At 42.4% G+C, this 17,259-nt stretch overlaps 1 protein-coding gene and 1 pseudogene across 2 annotated transcripts in view; both read right to left on the minus strand.

Annotated features, from left to right (window-relative positions):
• Nucleotides 1–388: 388 nt before the first annotated feature.
• The window catches only part of ELOVL2 (ELOVL fatty acid elongase 2), a 75,686-nt gene continuing 58,815 nt past the window's right edge, over nucleotides 389–17,259 (minus strand). Inside the window, exons 4-8 of the mRNA XM_081085608.1 lie at nucleotides 15,286–15,363; nucleotides 10,748–10,919; nucleotides 7,551–7,675; nucleotides 6,932–7,066; nucleotides 389–3,344 (exon numbers count right to left, since the gene is read on the minus strand). Of these exons, the coding sequence (XP_080941734.1) occupies nucleotides 3,219–3,344; nucleotides 6,932–7,066; nucleotides 7,551–7,675; nucleotides 10,748–10,919; nucleotides 15,286–15,363 (636 nt within the window). The 3' untranslated portion in view covers nucleotides 389–3,218. The remainder of the gene's footprint in view (nucleotides 3,345–6,931; nucleotides 7,067–7,550; nucleotides 7,676–10,747; nucleotides 10,920–15,285; nucleotides 15,364–17,259) is intronic.
• LOC308516908 (small ribosomal subunit protein eS6-like) lies at nucleotides 12,881–13,629 on the minus strand (annotated as a pseudogene). Its single transcript has one exon. The product of its transcript is annotated as a small ribosomal subunit protein eS6-like (transcript).

Below are 17,259 nucleotides of genomic sequence, written 5' to 3' on the forward strand. Positions count from 1 at the left end.
CCACCCACTTGTAGCTCGCTGCCCCACCCTCCTGCTGATCCGTCATCAGGTCCTTACAGGGTCAGTCGTTATGCTTCATGGCTTAACGACCATTTGCATATTACATCTTTATTATATCCTCTGCTTATCTAACTGGTCTTAGATTTTCCTTGCGAATGACTACTTTCTGAAATAGTTTAACTTGATGAGTACTATGTAATGGCAGTAATGTCACATAAAGAAAAGCTCATTGCTTATTGAAACGAAGGAGAAATTAAATGCCTAAAATGAATTGCTAAAATATTACTTTATTGTTTAAAAAATCCTGAAGAATAGGTCATTTGAAATCCCATGCAGACACACATTTTAACCAGGTAAGAAAAACCACAATATGCTTTACTTTAGTGTAAAAATCAATTTATTATACAACAATCATACAGAATGCTTTTTATCTATCTACAAAGAAAAATGGCTTCTCCTGCCTCCCTGGACACCCCAATCATGATACTATGTTCTTACGATATAAGTACCTTTAAAAGAAAACAACGAAGTGATAGTCTTATTTTCCAAATAAGGAACCCCCCCCCCCCCGAAACATCATGAGATGACATGGAAATATTAGAAAGAACCAGATGGTCTCTTACAAAGTGCTGCTCTGCCCGTCGCAGTGTATGCCATTCTGCCTTAAAATAAAAATATCTTTCCCATGGGAGTGGGGAGGACTTTGTCCCCCAATATGACAAGTAATACAACATATAATTTTGAAGGGAAGAAATGTCTATATGTAATTCCATTAAGTAAATGTTTTATTCTGTTAGTTTAAAAACTGGGTGAATTAACAGATATGCCTATAAGTGTTTTCATTCCTAGAAGAGGAAATTCATTTAGGAAAATCAGTTTTCCTTTTTTTTTTTTAAACAGATGACACAGATTTTTAAAAATAGTTTTGTTTTTAGGAAAATCACATTAAAAGTAAACGTGTTTTTTTTAAAGTTGTAACACTTCAATGACTCAATTTTTGTGGCTAAGATTTCATAGCTCTGTGTAATTTAATTGGCCCTTGAATGGTTTAAGGCTACAGGTGTTTATCAAGCTTTTCTAGGGCTAAAGGCCAATGGGAAATAAGCATCCTGAAACCTCCAACTAAACTGAGCTTGAAAGTGTCAACTACCCAAGCTCTCCCTTTGATCCGAGAGGTTCCCGCACCCTGCCCAGGGAGCACCTTGGCTGTGTCACTGCTGAACAGTGGCTGCTCCTTGCTCTGCACGTATGAGAGCACCTAGAACTGCAGCTATGGCAGAATAACAAGCTGAGTATGAATGACCAGTGCTGCCTTCTCTCATCTTCACCTGGAATGTACTTTGAGAGCAGATGTTAGCCCACGTCTGAGACCTAAAACTGATCTTGAGCTCAGTTGCTCAAGGGCTGTCTCCTTGGTCCAACTTGTGCTAGTCAGAGAGGAGCAGTAACAGTCATGCTCGAAGTTAGCCCTTGTTTTAAAATGAGATTTTAGGAGAGAACAATCTTTAACAAACACAGTTATAATGTGATGGAAGTGGGATTAAGCACCCTGGAGCAAGTCAGTATTAGAAAACTATTTAGAAAAATAAAGCTAAGGTAGGTGGGCATCAGCTTGAGATGTCTGTTCAACAGAAATGGGTCAACAAGTAGAGAAGGGAATGTTACAGTCCAACCCTTTCCCGGGGACCCTCATCTAAGCTCAGTCCCTGTCCACCAAGGGCCGGGATCCCAAGTGGGTAGTTTACATGAAAGGGAAGATAGGAAAGTCAGCACGACGTCAGTGTACAATGTCAGTACAAAAGTTAGTGCTTTTATTTTTTAAACAGGAAAAACACTTTAAAAACTAGAGCTCAGAAAAAAAAAAAAAAAAGGCCAAAAAGGGCAGCAAGGCACTCCCAGACAGGCTGGAGTGCGCTGGGGCAATGGTGACAATGCCTTCCTGGCACTAAAGCATTTGATGTCAACGTTATGACCTAAAACATTTCAAAAAGTAGGTGTAGGGGATAACAACACGTTCACAGGGTATAAATCATCATCAAGTCTTCAAAAAATACCCCTTTTCCGGTCTTGGTACAATGGACAGTGAGTAACTGCCCACACTGGAGCAGGACGGAACTGTCCAGTAACGACTTCTGTGCTTTTGTGCCGGGTTCTTGGTCCAGATTGCATTGCAGAGCCGGGAAAGGAGGGCTGAGTTTGCCAAATCGGCACTTTTTGGCCTGGCTCTTTACCAGCCCATGGCTCAGTGTTGAAATCTTTCTATCATCCTCCGATTTTTAGTTACCATTTTCAAAAATTTAACCTGCATAAGACTGATAGCAGGTATTAAGGAATAATATTCACAAACGGGTTCAATGTCTCTTCCCCCCAGAGCTCTGAGTTCTGATGTATGTACGTCCCAGTGGCGTATCCTTCTAAGGAAAAGGCAGACTGGACGTGAGCCCTTGCTCAGAAAGCAACAGGCAGCCAGGTCTAGCTCCTGCTTTTGAACACTGGGCACTGTGTCTGTCTATATCCTTACCGAGGCCACTGAACATGAGAGGTAGACACGAATAATCAAGGAAACCAAATTAAAACTGAGGAACAACTATTCAAAGCCCCTGAGCTATGAGGATTTGGCAGAGGATTTTTTTCTCAAGTTTCATTACCACATCACTATGTTGAAAGTTAGGAGTGGCTGTGGGAATCTGACAGGCACAGCCTAAAAGTTTTGTTAGATTTTCCATTTACAATCCTCTTTTAATATCTTCTGGGGTTGACCCCTAAAGGAACAGAGGTACTAATTCCTTTATGCACTGACAATTATTGCTTCATGTAGATTAGAACACACCCTGTATCTGGGAGAGAACTAACATTTTCTTTTAAACATTTTCATGAGAACAAACTGTTAACTTTTTATTTGAAGGCCTGCTGTGACAAACAGTGCCCTGCTCTCTGGCTGTGTGTGAGGCAGCGGAAGAGCTCCTGTGAGGGGCAGGCCTGGGGGAGGAGAGAAGGGGCGCCAGTGGGAGGGCTGCAGAGCTCACCTCAATGCTGACAGAAGCACTCAATTAACAGATTAACCTCATAGCAAGATATTAATACATTCTGGGTACAAATGATTTATAAACGCAAAGGAAGTTAGTGTATGCTAAAGCATATATAATGTTCAATTCAGTCCTTGCCTGAGAGCAAGCGGATCTGTTAGGCCATTATATATGCTGTGTCTGCTGTTGATATTACTGAGCCTTCTTGTTCATCACTCCGTTAGCTGCAGTGAAGTAGGCTTTGGAGAATCCATTCTTCACTTCTTTCCCTGCTGGTAACTCTTCTGTCTCTTTCTTCATTGGCTTTTTTCGGTATGTCTGTAGGATGTGTACATTTTGAAGAGAAAAGGAAAAGAAAAAGGATTCTTTAATAAGATGTCTCTATAGTGGCATATAGTCTAAAACAGTGTATGATTTTCTTGGGTACTGGGCTTCGTAATAAGAATTCTTATCTTTACTATGACTTTTAATTTTAAAGCTTCTGGATCTATAGTAGCAGGGACATAAGGTAGTGACAGCTCAGAAGTGCTGAGCTTCCCTGGGGCATGGGCAGCCCAGACAGCCTGCCTAGGGACGAGGAGCAGCAAGTGATGGCGCTGCAGCCATAAGAAAGGGCCCAAGAACAAATGTGGGGACTATAGTGAAGCTGTGAGAAACAGAGGGCTTATATTCTGCATGAAATGACTTCATGCATCAGTCAAAATCCATAGAATGTACAACACAAAGAGGGAATGTAAACCCTGGACTATCCTATCTAATAAAGAGGGAATATGCTAATTGACCCTCACACTATCACAAAGATGGCGGCACCCACAGCCAATAAGGAGGGAATATGCTAATTGACTGCCCCACCCCCAAAGATGGTGGTGCCCACAGCCAATAAGGAGGGAATATGCTAATTGACTGCCCCGCCCTCAAAGATGGCGACGCCCACAGCCACAAGATGGTGTGCCCAGTCCCTTCAGCCCCCCAGCTCCCCAGGGCCACCGAGGCGCAGGTAACCAGGGCTGGCCGAGGCTAGCGCTGTTGGCAGTGGCAGCAGCAGAGGTGTGATGGGAGCGTTGCCTTCCCATAATCGAAGGGTTGCCTCCCACCCCTGAGGGCTCCCGGACTGTGAGAGGGGGCAGGCTGGGCTGAGGGACCCCCGCTCCAGTGCATGAATTTTCATGCACTGGGCCTCTAGTAGTTAATAATGTATCAATATTGGCTCATCAATTGTAACAAATGCAACACAATACTAAATGTTAATAGGGGGAACTCAAGGGGTAGAGGGGTACGTAGGAATTCCGTACTATCTGCTCAGTTCTATAACCCTAAAACTACTAAAAGTAAGTCTATCAATTATTTTTTAAAAAAGCTTTTGGTTAAAAATAAAAATAGGGTGAAAATAGGACATTTGTATGAATTCTAATGAAAGGTTGTTTCTTTCACCTTATGAGCATAGTATTTATGTATTCTTGGATTAGCATTTAATTTATTCTGCATTAGTTGCTTACATAGAAAGCATATATATTTAATTGAGGTATAATTGATATACATTATCTTAGTTTATAGGTGTACAACATGATTCAATATTTGTTTATATTGTGAAATTATCACCACAATAAGTCTAGTTCACATCTATCACCACACAACTTTTTTCTTGTGATGAGAACATATATTTTTTAATCCTCACCTGAGGATATTTTTTCCATTGCTTTTTAGAGAGTGGAAGGGAGGGATGGAGGGTGAAGGAGAGAGAGAGAGAGAGAGAGAGAGAGAGAGAGAGAGAGAGAGAGAGAGAGAGAAGAGAAAGAGAGAGAGAGATCACAATGTGAGAGCGACACATCAATTGGTTGCCCCTGATCGAAACTGCAACTGAGGCATATGCCCTTGACCAGGAATCGAACCCAAGACCTTTCGGTGCTCAGGCCGACACTCTAACCACTGAGAACCACTGGCCAAGGCCTGTGATGAGAGCTTTTAAGATCTACCATCTTAGCAACTTACAAATATGCAACACAGTATTATTAACCATAGTCACCATGCTATACATCACATCCCCATGACTTAAGGACATAATTAAACAAAAATACAATTCAAGTGAAAAAGTAGTTATTTTAAAGTACTAGTACCTGGGACTTTGCTTAATTTGGGTTTTGGCATATCTTTGCTATTCTGACAAAATATCTAATCTCATCTCATTTTTATCTTTTTTATTTTTTAAAACAATGGTATTAAGGGTTAAGACTAAAAAAAATATACTCAGCTTTAAAAGACTAAGATTCAATTGAATCAAGTAGAGTTAAAGCTCTGAGTGCCATTGGCGACCCCTGCTGGGCTCTATGCTTCTCTTCAAATTTCAACATTCAGCCCCTTACTCCACCCCCCCCCCCGCTACCCCCCCCCCCCATGGCTTTGTTTGGTTCTATCAATGCCTATTTCTTTAGAAATTCTCAAAGGAAACTTTTATCTCTTATAACAGACAAAGCCTAGCCAGTCTACTTTCAGAAACACAAGAGCTGAAAAACTGTCCAAAGTTCAGTTCCCACAGTTGTACTTTGTATAAAACACTACGGGTTGACTTTCAGCAAATGCAAATTAAAAAATCAGAAAACACTTGTATGTCTGAAGAAGAAGAAAATATAAGCTGAATACAATTTCAAAAGTACTGTTTTGAATATAAATGTATGTTCTCATTTTTTTCATGAAGTTTTCTATTTCTCCAGCCCACAAAGGAGAGCAAATTAAACTTAAACCAGTCCGGCCAGTGTGTCTGAGTGGTTGAGCGTGAACCTATAAATCAGGAGGTCACAGTTGGATTCCCCATCAGGGCACATGCCCCGATAGTGGGCTCAATCCCAGTAGGGGGTGTGCAGGAGGCAGCCAAACAATGATTCTCATCACTGATGTTTCTATCTCTCTCTCCCTATCCCTTCCTCTCTGAAATAAAAATATATTAAAAAAATAAAAAACAAACAAACCTACAACCACCTGAGGCCTGTGCGGTTACCACTTTATCAGTTCTTGTATCACAGAGGTGCTTTGAAATTGCATTTTGAAGCTCTCCTCCCTTTAAATTGTTAATTAAAAAGAAAATAACACTTGTCCTGCCTGGGTAGCTCGTTGGATGGAGCGTCATCTGTGGACCAGGTGACGGTTCTGTGTAAGGTCGACGGTTCTATTCCTGGTCAGGGCACATACCTAGGTTGCGGGTCTGTCCGGGTCGGGATGTTTATGGAAGCAACCAATCGATGTTTCTCTTTCATATCAATGCCTCTCTCTCTCTCTCCTCTCTCCTCTCTCCTCTCCCCCCCTCTCTCCCCCTCTTCTTCAGTCTCTAAAAAAAAAAAAAATCAGTAAAAAACAAAAACATATCCTCAGGTGAAGATTAAAAAAAAAGAAAATGATACTCAAAAAAAGTCAATGTGACCTTTGCACACTCGTTGCCTGAAAATAATGCTTTCCAAGGGAACAGTGAGTCTATTCATCACAGTAGCTGATATGGAAACAACTTTTTAATATTAAACGCATTTAGCCCATGATTTTCTTCATTCACATAAATTTCCTGGATCCGTCTTATTGTATACAGTGTTTAACTTTTTGACTTCAGGCTTTGATAGCACAGTGCAACTGTAGGATACAAATGTATAATATCTGATAAAACTTTATATGTATACATTGAAAAATGTCTACAGAATGCCCACTCAACTGACACTGGATAAGTTCTCCTCTGAGGAGGACTTCCTCCGTTGGGAGGGAAGTTAGGGATGCAGGTTTCATTTTTACTTTGTGCATCTCTGTTATTTGGATTTATCAACAAACATGTGCTGCTATAATATTTAATCAGTGAAATGAAACAAATGTATAATGCAGAGGTGCACAGTCTCTTAGGCTTTACCACTGAACACTTACATTTAACTTACCTGGAAATAAAAATTTAAGAACAGGATGACTAGTGTAAGCATGTAAGAAGATTGGAAGATCAGACACCCGAAGGGGAAGCCACAGGGTTTCACGACAGCACTCATGGTGTGGGTGATGGTGAGCACGAACTGCACCTGGGAAGGGCAGGAAGGGCACCACGTGAGGGAGCCAGCCGAGCCACACACGGACCGCCGTGAAGTTTTGTACATCTAGAGATCAATTACTTTGACTCCTTAAATTGTGTAAGAATAAAACAAAAAACCGCTAAAGCAGCCTGCTATCCTATCCAGAAATGTTATTAGTAAGTAACTATAATTGCTCACTTAATTGCTCATTACTTTTCTCATGGAAAAGTAGCAGCTGAAATGATTTAACAACAACATTAATTTTAAAAGTATTGTCTACATTTCAAAGCAAGGAATAAGCTAATGACATACGCAAAGGACGTTTTAGCCTGCAAGGTTTCATTCTTAATAGGCCCTCTTTAGAGAAAAATAGGCATCTCTGTCACCTGTGGCAAAGCCGCTGACTTCTAGGAAGGCTGGGATTGCTGTGACCTTTCCCCAACCCATGCGAATATGTAGGAACTTCACATGAAAGGAGGGAGGGAGGACATACCAGTTGAGCCTGGGTGAGGTATTTCTTCCACCACAGATACTTGTGCATCGACGGAAACACAGACAGTCCGTAGTAGGAATACATAAGAATGTGGATAAAACTGTTCAGAGTGGGTCCAAAGAAACCTATGAAAGTACCACACAGGAATTACTGCTCTTCTAGAAAGCAGGACTGTTCATTCTTTGTCAAGTGAGATCCTTCCTGCTCATCATGAAGATGAATAACAATATGACACTAACATTCACACTGACAAACTCCCTGATTACTGTGCCATCACTCCAGGATTCAGCAAGTCACCTAATAGGACTAAGCTGCATAGTGCTTGGAGTGCCAACCAAACCGGTAATTCCTGTTGTGCAAAGGTTTTACTGTCCCTTTAACTCATTGCTGTCAGCTAATCAGGGAGAGAAAAAAATGTTAGCTTAAAGCCAATGACAGAAGTATCTGCTTTAGCTAAATCTTCGATAAGCCATCCTGATTGGAGAAAGAGAGCCTTCAGCCCTGGCCGGTTTGGCCCTAGGACTGAAACATCAGCGGGTTCGATTCCCGGACAAGGGCACACACCTCGGTTGCAGGCTCCATCCCTGGGCCTGGTCCAGGGCACTTGTGCGAGGCAAGGGAGGCAACCAATTGATTGTCTCTCTCACATTGATGAATGTTTGTTTCTCTCTCTCTCTCTTCCCCCTTCTCCCTTCTCTCCACTCTCTCTAAAAAAAAAAAAAAAAAAAAAAATCAATGGAAAAAATATCCTCGGGTAAGGATAAAAAAAGAAAAGAAAGAGAGCCTTCAGGACATGGTTGAAGAAGCTGCTCAAGAATCAAGGAAAATATGTTGCTCTTCATAATTAAGTTAATAAAATCTACCTGAAAGGAACCTAGGAACCAGGAGACGGTGGGGAAGGTGAGCGAATATGGGGGAGAAAGAAGAGCCAGCAGGATGGGGAAAGGCTGGGACTAAGAAGAGATGGATCAACTCATAACTCATGGACTAAAGGACAAAGACTATGTAAAATCCGATTTTAGGGCACCCGCTGTGCTAGCTGTGCTGAAGCACTCCCCCAGCCCCTGCCACAATCTTCACGACATCCTCCTACACTGCCACCAGCGTGGTGAATGGTGTTTCAGGACACCAAGGGAGAGGAACAGTTCTATGTTGGTCAACTAAGGGTCGAAAGGATGTAGCTGTAAGAGGGAAGATGTCAGAAGGGATTATTTGCTGGAAACAGGGAACTCACTATTTATTATGAGGCTTAACTCAATCAATATGTGTACAGTGTTTACTAGTGTTCACTTTGGGCTGGGTACTGTTCTGTGTGTGAGCTTGGGGTCCAGAGGGCTGGTCTGCGAGCCATCAATCCTATTAAAAGATACTGTGGAGCTACACGACCCCCTATTAGCTAAGTTCCCTTGGATATGCTACTTTGACTTGGTAAATTTTTATTTTTCTCACCTGGAAAATGGGTATAATAATAATTATCTCTTAAGGCTTGTGGTAGGATTGAGATGTTATAATACTATATAAACTAAAAGGCACTGGTTAATTAATTTAAATTCTCTAGCCTGGTTTCCCAGTCCTGGGTTAGAGATCTGGATAGATAAATGCAAAGCAACGAGTAAGGAACAAGAGGAGTAACACCATGCATCTAGTGCGTCAAGAAACACTGGCTGGAATAATTTGGTAGGGCACTTGAATTATATGAAAACACAAATACAGTTTCAGAGTACCAGGTACTCTGAGCTATATTAGTGATATTTTTTAGCCACCTGAGTTTTCATTTTCATCAATTAAAAATTTATTGCTGCTTATAATTTTTATAATATTCTAGATTGAAGAGAAATTGTCTCACACGTAGTATTTTATTCATAGGAATTCTATGTCTTTATACAGTGATTATTTGAGACTCGCTTTATTTTTTTTTTAATATATTTTATTGATTTTTTACAGAGAGGAAGGGAGACAGAGAGTCAGAAACATCGATGAGAGAGAAACATCAATCAGCCGCCTCCTGCACATCCCCCACTGGAGATGTGCCTGCAACCCAGGTACATGCCCCTGACTGGAATCGAACCCGGGACCTTCCAGTCCACAGGCTGACGCTCTATCCACTGAGCCAAACCAGTTTCGGCGAGACTCGCTTTATATGCTTAGTGATTTGTAATGAAACTGCTGACAATCATAAAAATAACCTGATCACTGTTCTTTGGTGTTGATTATAGTCTATATATTGATTACAGTGTAAGTCAATTATGGTCTCAATCACTGAACTCAAGAAACCAGATTCTGTCAGGCCAGGAGAGGTGGGGCAGCATCTCTCTCTGCTCATGGTACCCCAGCAACTCCCTTCTTCAGACTGTGGGGTGAGTTTGCATCTTCACAGTCACTGATGTAGCCCAAATATCCTTGGTGTTTTAAAAATTTCATCTCCACAAGATCCTAAATCCTAGCACAAGATAATTTTGACTTAAGTTTTAGCAATTCTGATTTTTCATAGAATATCCTTTAATTCTTGGGTATAAGACAATATCAGATACAAAGTACTGCTCTCTCTAACTCAGGGTTTCTCCAACTGCAGGTCATAACTGACCCATTAGTAAGTCAATGCAGTAAGATTGTCACCAACTTTTTGAAAAAGTGAAATAGAATTTGAAATAAAGGGACAGAAACAGGCTAAATATTGTCTCATGAAATTTTTGTTTCATTCAAAATATATAGATATGAATGAGTGCGTAAAACATATTATTGTAGTTCTTAGTAAACAAAACAAGCCAATACTCTGGTGGGTCAGCAACGTGGCTTTCATCTTTTTCAAAATGGAAAAACAAGCCCTAAAAGCTGAAATGACTCAATCTATACCACAGCCAAGCGGTGACTGAAAGGTGCCATTTCCTAGCATTTCTTCAGCCCCGGGTATTGGAGTAAAACCGCTCCAGCCAGGATATGTGCTTCTGGCCATTGGGCATTTGGTGCACGAAAAAGAAAACATTTTTAAAATTTAAGGTAACACCCAGACTTTGCCAGTATCAGAGACCAGAAACGAAGGGCCGCTGGCAAACATGCGCATTGCTGTGTGACAAAGCGGGCTATGCCATGGCCCCTCGTCCTCTCCTGACCTGCACGCAATGCTCAACACAGGAGACACGCTAGAGGCCTTGCAAGATCCATTACATAGAACTGAAAAAGTTAACAAAATCACTTACTTTGCCCACAAGGTATCCAGTTCAAAACACACCACCAGATGTTAAACATAGAGGCATGATGATATACATGAAGAAAAGTAATCTGACTGGTTTTTTTCCGCAAAACAAAGAAAATCGTGTCCAGGAACTCTATTAATTTGGAGAAGTAGTACCACCACAACACCTTGGCTACCTGTAAAAAATGTAAATGGGAAAAATAAAAGGTGAGCAATGAAAACGTGCCCGTGCTGCCCTCCCGCTCAGCATTCTGTGTCCTGCGCCCCACAGCATGCATTTCTGTCAGACTACCGAGAGAGCGTCTGCCTGGAGTCTCTGCCTCCATTGTTCCTTATTCCCAGCATTCCAACCTGCTCTAGTATCATCTTTCCAAAATTCGTGTCTGATCAAGCTACTTTCCTGCACCTACAGAACCAATGCATACTCTTTAAAAAAAAAATATTTTATTGATTTTTTACAGAGAGGAAGGGAGAGGGATAGAGAGTTAGAAACATCGATGAGAGAGAAACATCTATCAGCTGCCTCCTGCACACCTGCTACTGGGGATGTGCCCACAACCAAGGTACATGCCCTTGACCGGAATCGAATCTGGGACCCTTCAGTCTGCAGGCCGTCGCTCTATCCACTGAGCCAAACCGGATAGGGCTTCATACTCCTCTCAAAACCACCCTTCTCTGGAGCTCTACCTCTTTCCTTTCTCAGGCTGAATCAACTGCTTCTTCAAGTTTCCCCAACTATTTTATGCCTCTTTTAATAACCACATAAAGTATAGTCAGTGTTATGAATCTATCTTTCCCAAAAGACTGCCAATCACTTGAAGACAGAAACTGTCTTGCCTTTGCTCAGGGCCTCACACTCAACAGATCACTACTGTTGGTTACGGCTAGATTTCACTTGTTATCTATTCCTCTAATGTACATTTGTGTCTGCTAACATTATACTACCCGGGAGCAGCCCACGACTATTCCTTCCTTGCCTCTTCCTTAAACTAAAAGGTTCAAAATCAAGATGCTTTTCTTCCTCACTGGCAGTAGGTCGTGAGCACCACTTCCCTTCCCTCTGAGCCCCTCAGCACTCACATGCCAACATGAAAGGAGACGCTATATAACAGGAACTTTGAAATTAGGATACATGCTATCTATTCTCAGGAAGATAAGGTGCGGTGGCTTCTTATGTTTGAGGTAACAATAAATCTTCAAAATATTAATCCAAAAAAATTAAACCATAAATATAAATAATACATACATGCAACAATGACCTTTGGAGGACTGTAAAGTATCCCAATGTGTATTGGTCTGTGATGAGATATCAGAAATAAAATGGGTGTAGAGATATCGATATATCTTCCTTTTTTCTTTTTTGCATTTTTGCTTTGAAGGTGCTTTAAAAATGTACATGTTAAAGATTTTAATTAAAAGGATTTCCACCATCTCCCTCATTAATAACCCATGTTTTTTATTATGGAAATTTTCAAACATTCACAAGTGCAGGAAGAACAAGTATAATAAAATTTGTGGCATCTATCACTGAATTTCAATATGATTCCAAATTTGTTGAATCAATTCTATTTCCCACCACTTTTTTGGGGGGGAGGGGAGGATGAGTGCAGCATATAAGAAAATTCAAAGTATTATTTTATCTATAGAAACTACTGGTAGTGAGTTTTTTAGACATAACCACAGTGACATTATCTAATAAAATTAATATTTCCTTACTATCTTCTAATAGCCTTGTCCATGTTCAAACCTATCTCAAAAATGTCTCTTTATAAATGATCTGTTTAAATCAGGGTCCAAACAAGGTCCAGCTGCATTTGTTTGCTATGGTTCTTAAGTCTCTTCTAACCAATCACTCTCCCTTTCCTTGCTCTCCCCTTTTCTTTCATGTCTTTTATTCTTAAAAAAGTTAGATCAGCTGTTGTAGAGAATTCTAATAATATTATTATGGATTTGGATGACTGTTTTTTCCTGGTGTTATTTAACCTGTTTCTCCATCCCCCACATTTTCTGTAACTAGCTCTTAGAGGTTTGACTGGACTCAGGTTAAGTTGGGGGCAAGGTTCCTTCAAAGGTGGTTCTGTAAACTTCCTATCACATCAAGAGGGACATTATTTCTTTTTTTTCCTCTCTCTCTTTTTTAAAGTTTGTTCTTATTTATTACTCTTAGAAAATCCCATTTTTGACTGGACTCTGCCTTAGAGGTAGAAGCTCTCAGAGAAGGTAGCCCATGCCTCTTGGCAATCTGTTCCTGGAGTTTTTCTTTGGTCTCTTTCACTCGCTTGGCCAGAAATTTAGCATATTCTGCAGCCTCTTATTTTTCTTAGTACATTGTTTCTTCAGAGCCGACGTTGAAGGACACGTAGGGTAACAGGAAACTGAATCTCCGGTGCTTTGGTCTGAGGTTTCTAACCTTTTTTCTCACAACATATTGGTGGACATCATCTTCCTCAGAGAGACTGAAAAGTCTGCAGATTTCACTAGCTCTTTTGGGACCCAGGCGATGAGGCACAGTAGTATCAGAACAACCAGGAATAAATCTTTCTCCAGGAATATTTCTTTTGGTCATGTTTTACGATGATCAAGTTGAGAATTCAGATTGGCATCCATAAGGCAACCCTGAACAGATCTGCTCTCTCCCCCCAGTTCTTGGTCTATGACAGGAATGCCCCTTACTCGGCAGCCAGCAGACATGGCCAAAAGACACCTGCTTAATGGGGAAACCTTGTTTTTTCATCCCCACCACTAATTCACACCACATGCCCTTCCATTCTTCATCCAGAGTGTCAGCAGCAACTTCTGTGGCCATACGCTTCTGAGTTTGCGTTCATCGTCCACCTCAATGAGTCTCTGGCAGCCAGATGCTGGAAAAGAGGTGTTCAGCTTCATCCTGAAGCAGCGACCGCCTCTGAAGTCCACGAAAAAGAGGGGTATCATTTCTGGTTCTCCTGTACAGTGAGCTCAGGTGTTAACAGCCTAATCCAATCCTTACAAAGTTTCCATTCAACTTTCACCCAACAGTTTTATCATTTCCTCATCACTGCTGTCTGATCCATGACTTCAGGAGGTGTTCCAAATTGATGATTTCAATTCTCTTGCTCCTCATGCCTTTGCTCTTCTAGGAAGAACTCTTCCTCTTTGGAGATGCACACATGAAAGGCAAGAAAACTTGATTCTTTCCCTTTAATTTTTTTTCTACAATGAGTTGGTGTTTTGCAACCTTCAAAAAACAATGAGGGTTTTTTAGCATCATTTTAAGCTTGTGGTTTTTAAAATAAATTTAATATGTTTCAATCCACTGCAGTCGGTGTTCCTTTGGATACTCACCCTGCCCACATTCAGCAGAGGGAGTCCTGTCCAGGAGGTGCCTGGATCTTTGGTCGACCAGCAGCCTTGGCTATTCCCTGGCTCTCCGCCATGAGAGCTCCTGGATTCTCCCCATACACATTTCCCACCCAACCCAAAAGCTGTCTGATTCGCGAAGAACCCATCCCTTCTGGTGGAAAAGTATAGTATTTACAGAACACACTCTGGGGATTCTCTGCTCATTGTTCCTCACAGACTAACTAGGCCTTTTCTACAGAAAAATAAAAACATGTTTGTTTTAGAAAGAATCAAGTTAGTTCTGATAGTTCCAATTTGAATCTATGATTATGGTGTTTCATTTAAATTTCTTACTGATCTCTCCTTTCTTTTACGTTTAAATATTAGTTGTAATGATATTAACATTATTGTATAATTACTTTATCCTACTATGTACCTATAATAGTCTCAAAAAAGCAATACCAATATTTTTATTAATAGCAATAAAAAATTACTGAATACTGATAAGATATATCTTACTAGTGATGCCCAGTCAAAACACTGGATTTTAATGTTACTTGAAATAATTCTTCTTTGGCTGATTATGTCACCAACTTAATATATGGTATATTCATTTATTTTATTTTATTTCCAAATAAAATTTGGGAAGTTTCTTTTGGGAAGCTGCCCTGCTTTTTCATTTTTTTAGATTTAATTTTGTTTCATAATTATGTAAAACAGTTAATGGTTCCAAAGTCAAATGTAAGACAATGCACATTAAGAGAAGTCCAGCTTCTATCTTGTCCCCTCTTCATTGTTCCCTGCCCCAAAGGAAACCACTTTGTTCGCTTTTGGTTTATTCTGCCATTGTTTCCTTTAAAGACATGAGCAATACACACATGTATTCATATCATTGCTTGCACAAAAGGTACTACGCTGTACACAAGGGCTACACGGGCTGCTTGTCTTCATGTAGCCACACCCTGGAGGAGGTTCTGTAACCCTGCAGAGCCCCCTCACTCCATGACGAAAGAGGGCCATTTCGCGGGCATGGCACAATGTGTTCAGTCTGTCTCCCACGGTTGGCCATTTGAAAAGCATTTTTGCTAGCAAACATTTCTATTAGAACAGGCGTTCCTTTCTCATCTACCCCAGACCCCACTCCCATAGCTACGAGGAGGGAGCCTTCAGTTCTTTTTAGCAAGAAAGGTTGCAGGTGGCGAGCTGCTCCTCATGACTCACCCGGACATCGGCTTCCCCGGCACTGGCAAGATCCTGACACTGCAGGTTGTAGCCTCCTTCCCAACTGGAGAGAATAAGCTGCCAAAGAAACAAGAAAGGTGAGGGATCAACACAGGAATTTGGATAAAAACAATTTCCCATTCATGTTCCTAGTTGGCATCTACTTAAGGTTTGAGTAAAACTTCCCAGAACTTGACTTTGCTTTAGATCCTGTCCTTAAACACTTATTGTCAAAGAGTTTAATTCTTGCTGTGAACTGATACCAATGGTTACAGTCCTTACAGAAGTTAATGTAATCTACTTCTAACATTTTTTGTTTTTAAATTAAATCTAAAAAAGAAACAGAATTTAGCTATCATTTGAGTAAAAAAATATTTTGTGTAAGGAATTACCTGGTCATATATTTCCACAAATGAAATGTAGAATTAAATATAAATAAATGTGAGGAAACTACACCATCCTATCTAATAAAAGAGAAACATGGTAATTGGCGTACGACCACTACCCTTCCCATTGGCTAATCAGGGCTATATGCAAATTAACTGCCAGCCAAGATGGCCGCCGGCAGCCAGGCAGCTTGAAACTAACATGAGGCTTGCTTGCTTCAGTGACGGAGGACTCCAACATTCCCTGCTTGCCTTGCTGGCCTCTGACCTGCAGTTTGAAACATTGTAACAAATATAGAAGCTAAACAAAACCCCAGAAACCTGCTTTCAGCGAGCCGGGATCTCAGAGCTGGAGTTATACATTGTTTTGATTATAGAACCCAAACAAACCAGGTACCTGCTTTCAGCAGCAGAGGCCTCAGAGCTGGAGCCAGAGCTAGAGCTGGCCCAGAACAAAACAAAAAAAGAAAAAAAGGACAGGTTGGGAGCTTCAGTCACTCGCCAGACTGAAAACAGCCCTCAGCCCCTCACCCAGGCTGGCCAGGCACCCCAGTGGGGACCCCCACCCTGAAGGGTGTGTGACCAGCTGCAAACAGCCATCATTACCTCATCCAGGTGGCCAGGCACCCCAGTGGGGACCCCCACCCTGATCCAGGACACCCTTCAGGGCAAACCAGTCAGCCCCACCCATGCACCAGGCCTCTATCCTATATAGTAAAAGGGTAATATGCCTCCCAGCACTGGGATCAGCAGAGCCGCGAGGCCTCCCAGCACCGGGATCAGCCTGACAGGGGGCAGGGCCACAACCTCCCTATCCGCCCTGCTCTGTTCGTGACAGGGGAAGACGCCCCATCTCCTGATCAGCCCTGCTCTGTGCCTGATACGGGGGAGCTCCCCAACCCCCTGCGGCTCTGTGTATGACAGGGGGTGGGGCCACAACCTCCCTATCTGCCCTGCTCTGTTCATAACAGGGGAAGGTGCCCCAACCTCCTGATCAGCCCTGCTCTGTGCCTGACACAGGGGAGCTCCCCAACCCCCTGACCACCCTGCAGCTCTGTGTGTGACAGGGTTCGGCGCCCCAATCTGCTCCCCCCCCCCCCGCCACGGGCCCTGCTCTGTGTGTGACAGGGTAGAGCCATAACCTCCCCATCGGCCCTGCCTTGAGTGTGAGAGTGGCAGCGCCCCAACACCCTGATCGGCCCTGCTCTGTGGGTGATAGAGGGCGGCGCCCCAACCCCCTGATCCGCCCTGCTCTGTGTGTGACAGGGGGCGGTGCGCCAACTCCCCTATCGCCCCTACTCTGTGAGTGACAGGGGGGAGCTCCTCAACCCCCTGATCGACCATGCTCTGTGCATGACAGGGTAAGGAGCCCCAATCCCCTGATGGGCCCTGCTCTGTGCATGATGGGGGTGGCGCCGTAACCTCCCCATCGACCCTGCCTTGAGTGTGACAGGGGGCGGTGCCCCAACCCCCGAATCGGCCCTACCCTGAGCGTGACTGAGGGTGGCATCGCAACCTCCCGATCCGCCCTGCTCTGTGCATGACAGGGGGCGGCGCCCCAACTTCCCAATCGGCCCTGCTCTGAGCC

Source organism: Myotis nattereri (assembly GCF_964212035.1).
Source record: "Myotis nattereri genome assembly, chromosome: 3".
Classification (NCBI taxonomy): Eukaryota; Metazoa; Chordata; class Mammalia; order Chiroptera; family Vespertilionidae; genus Myotis; species Myotis nattereri.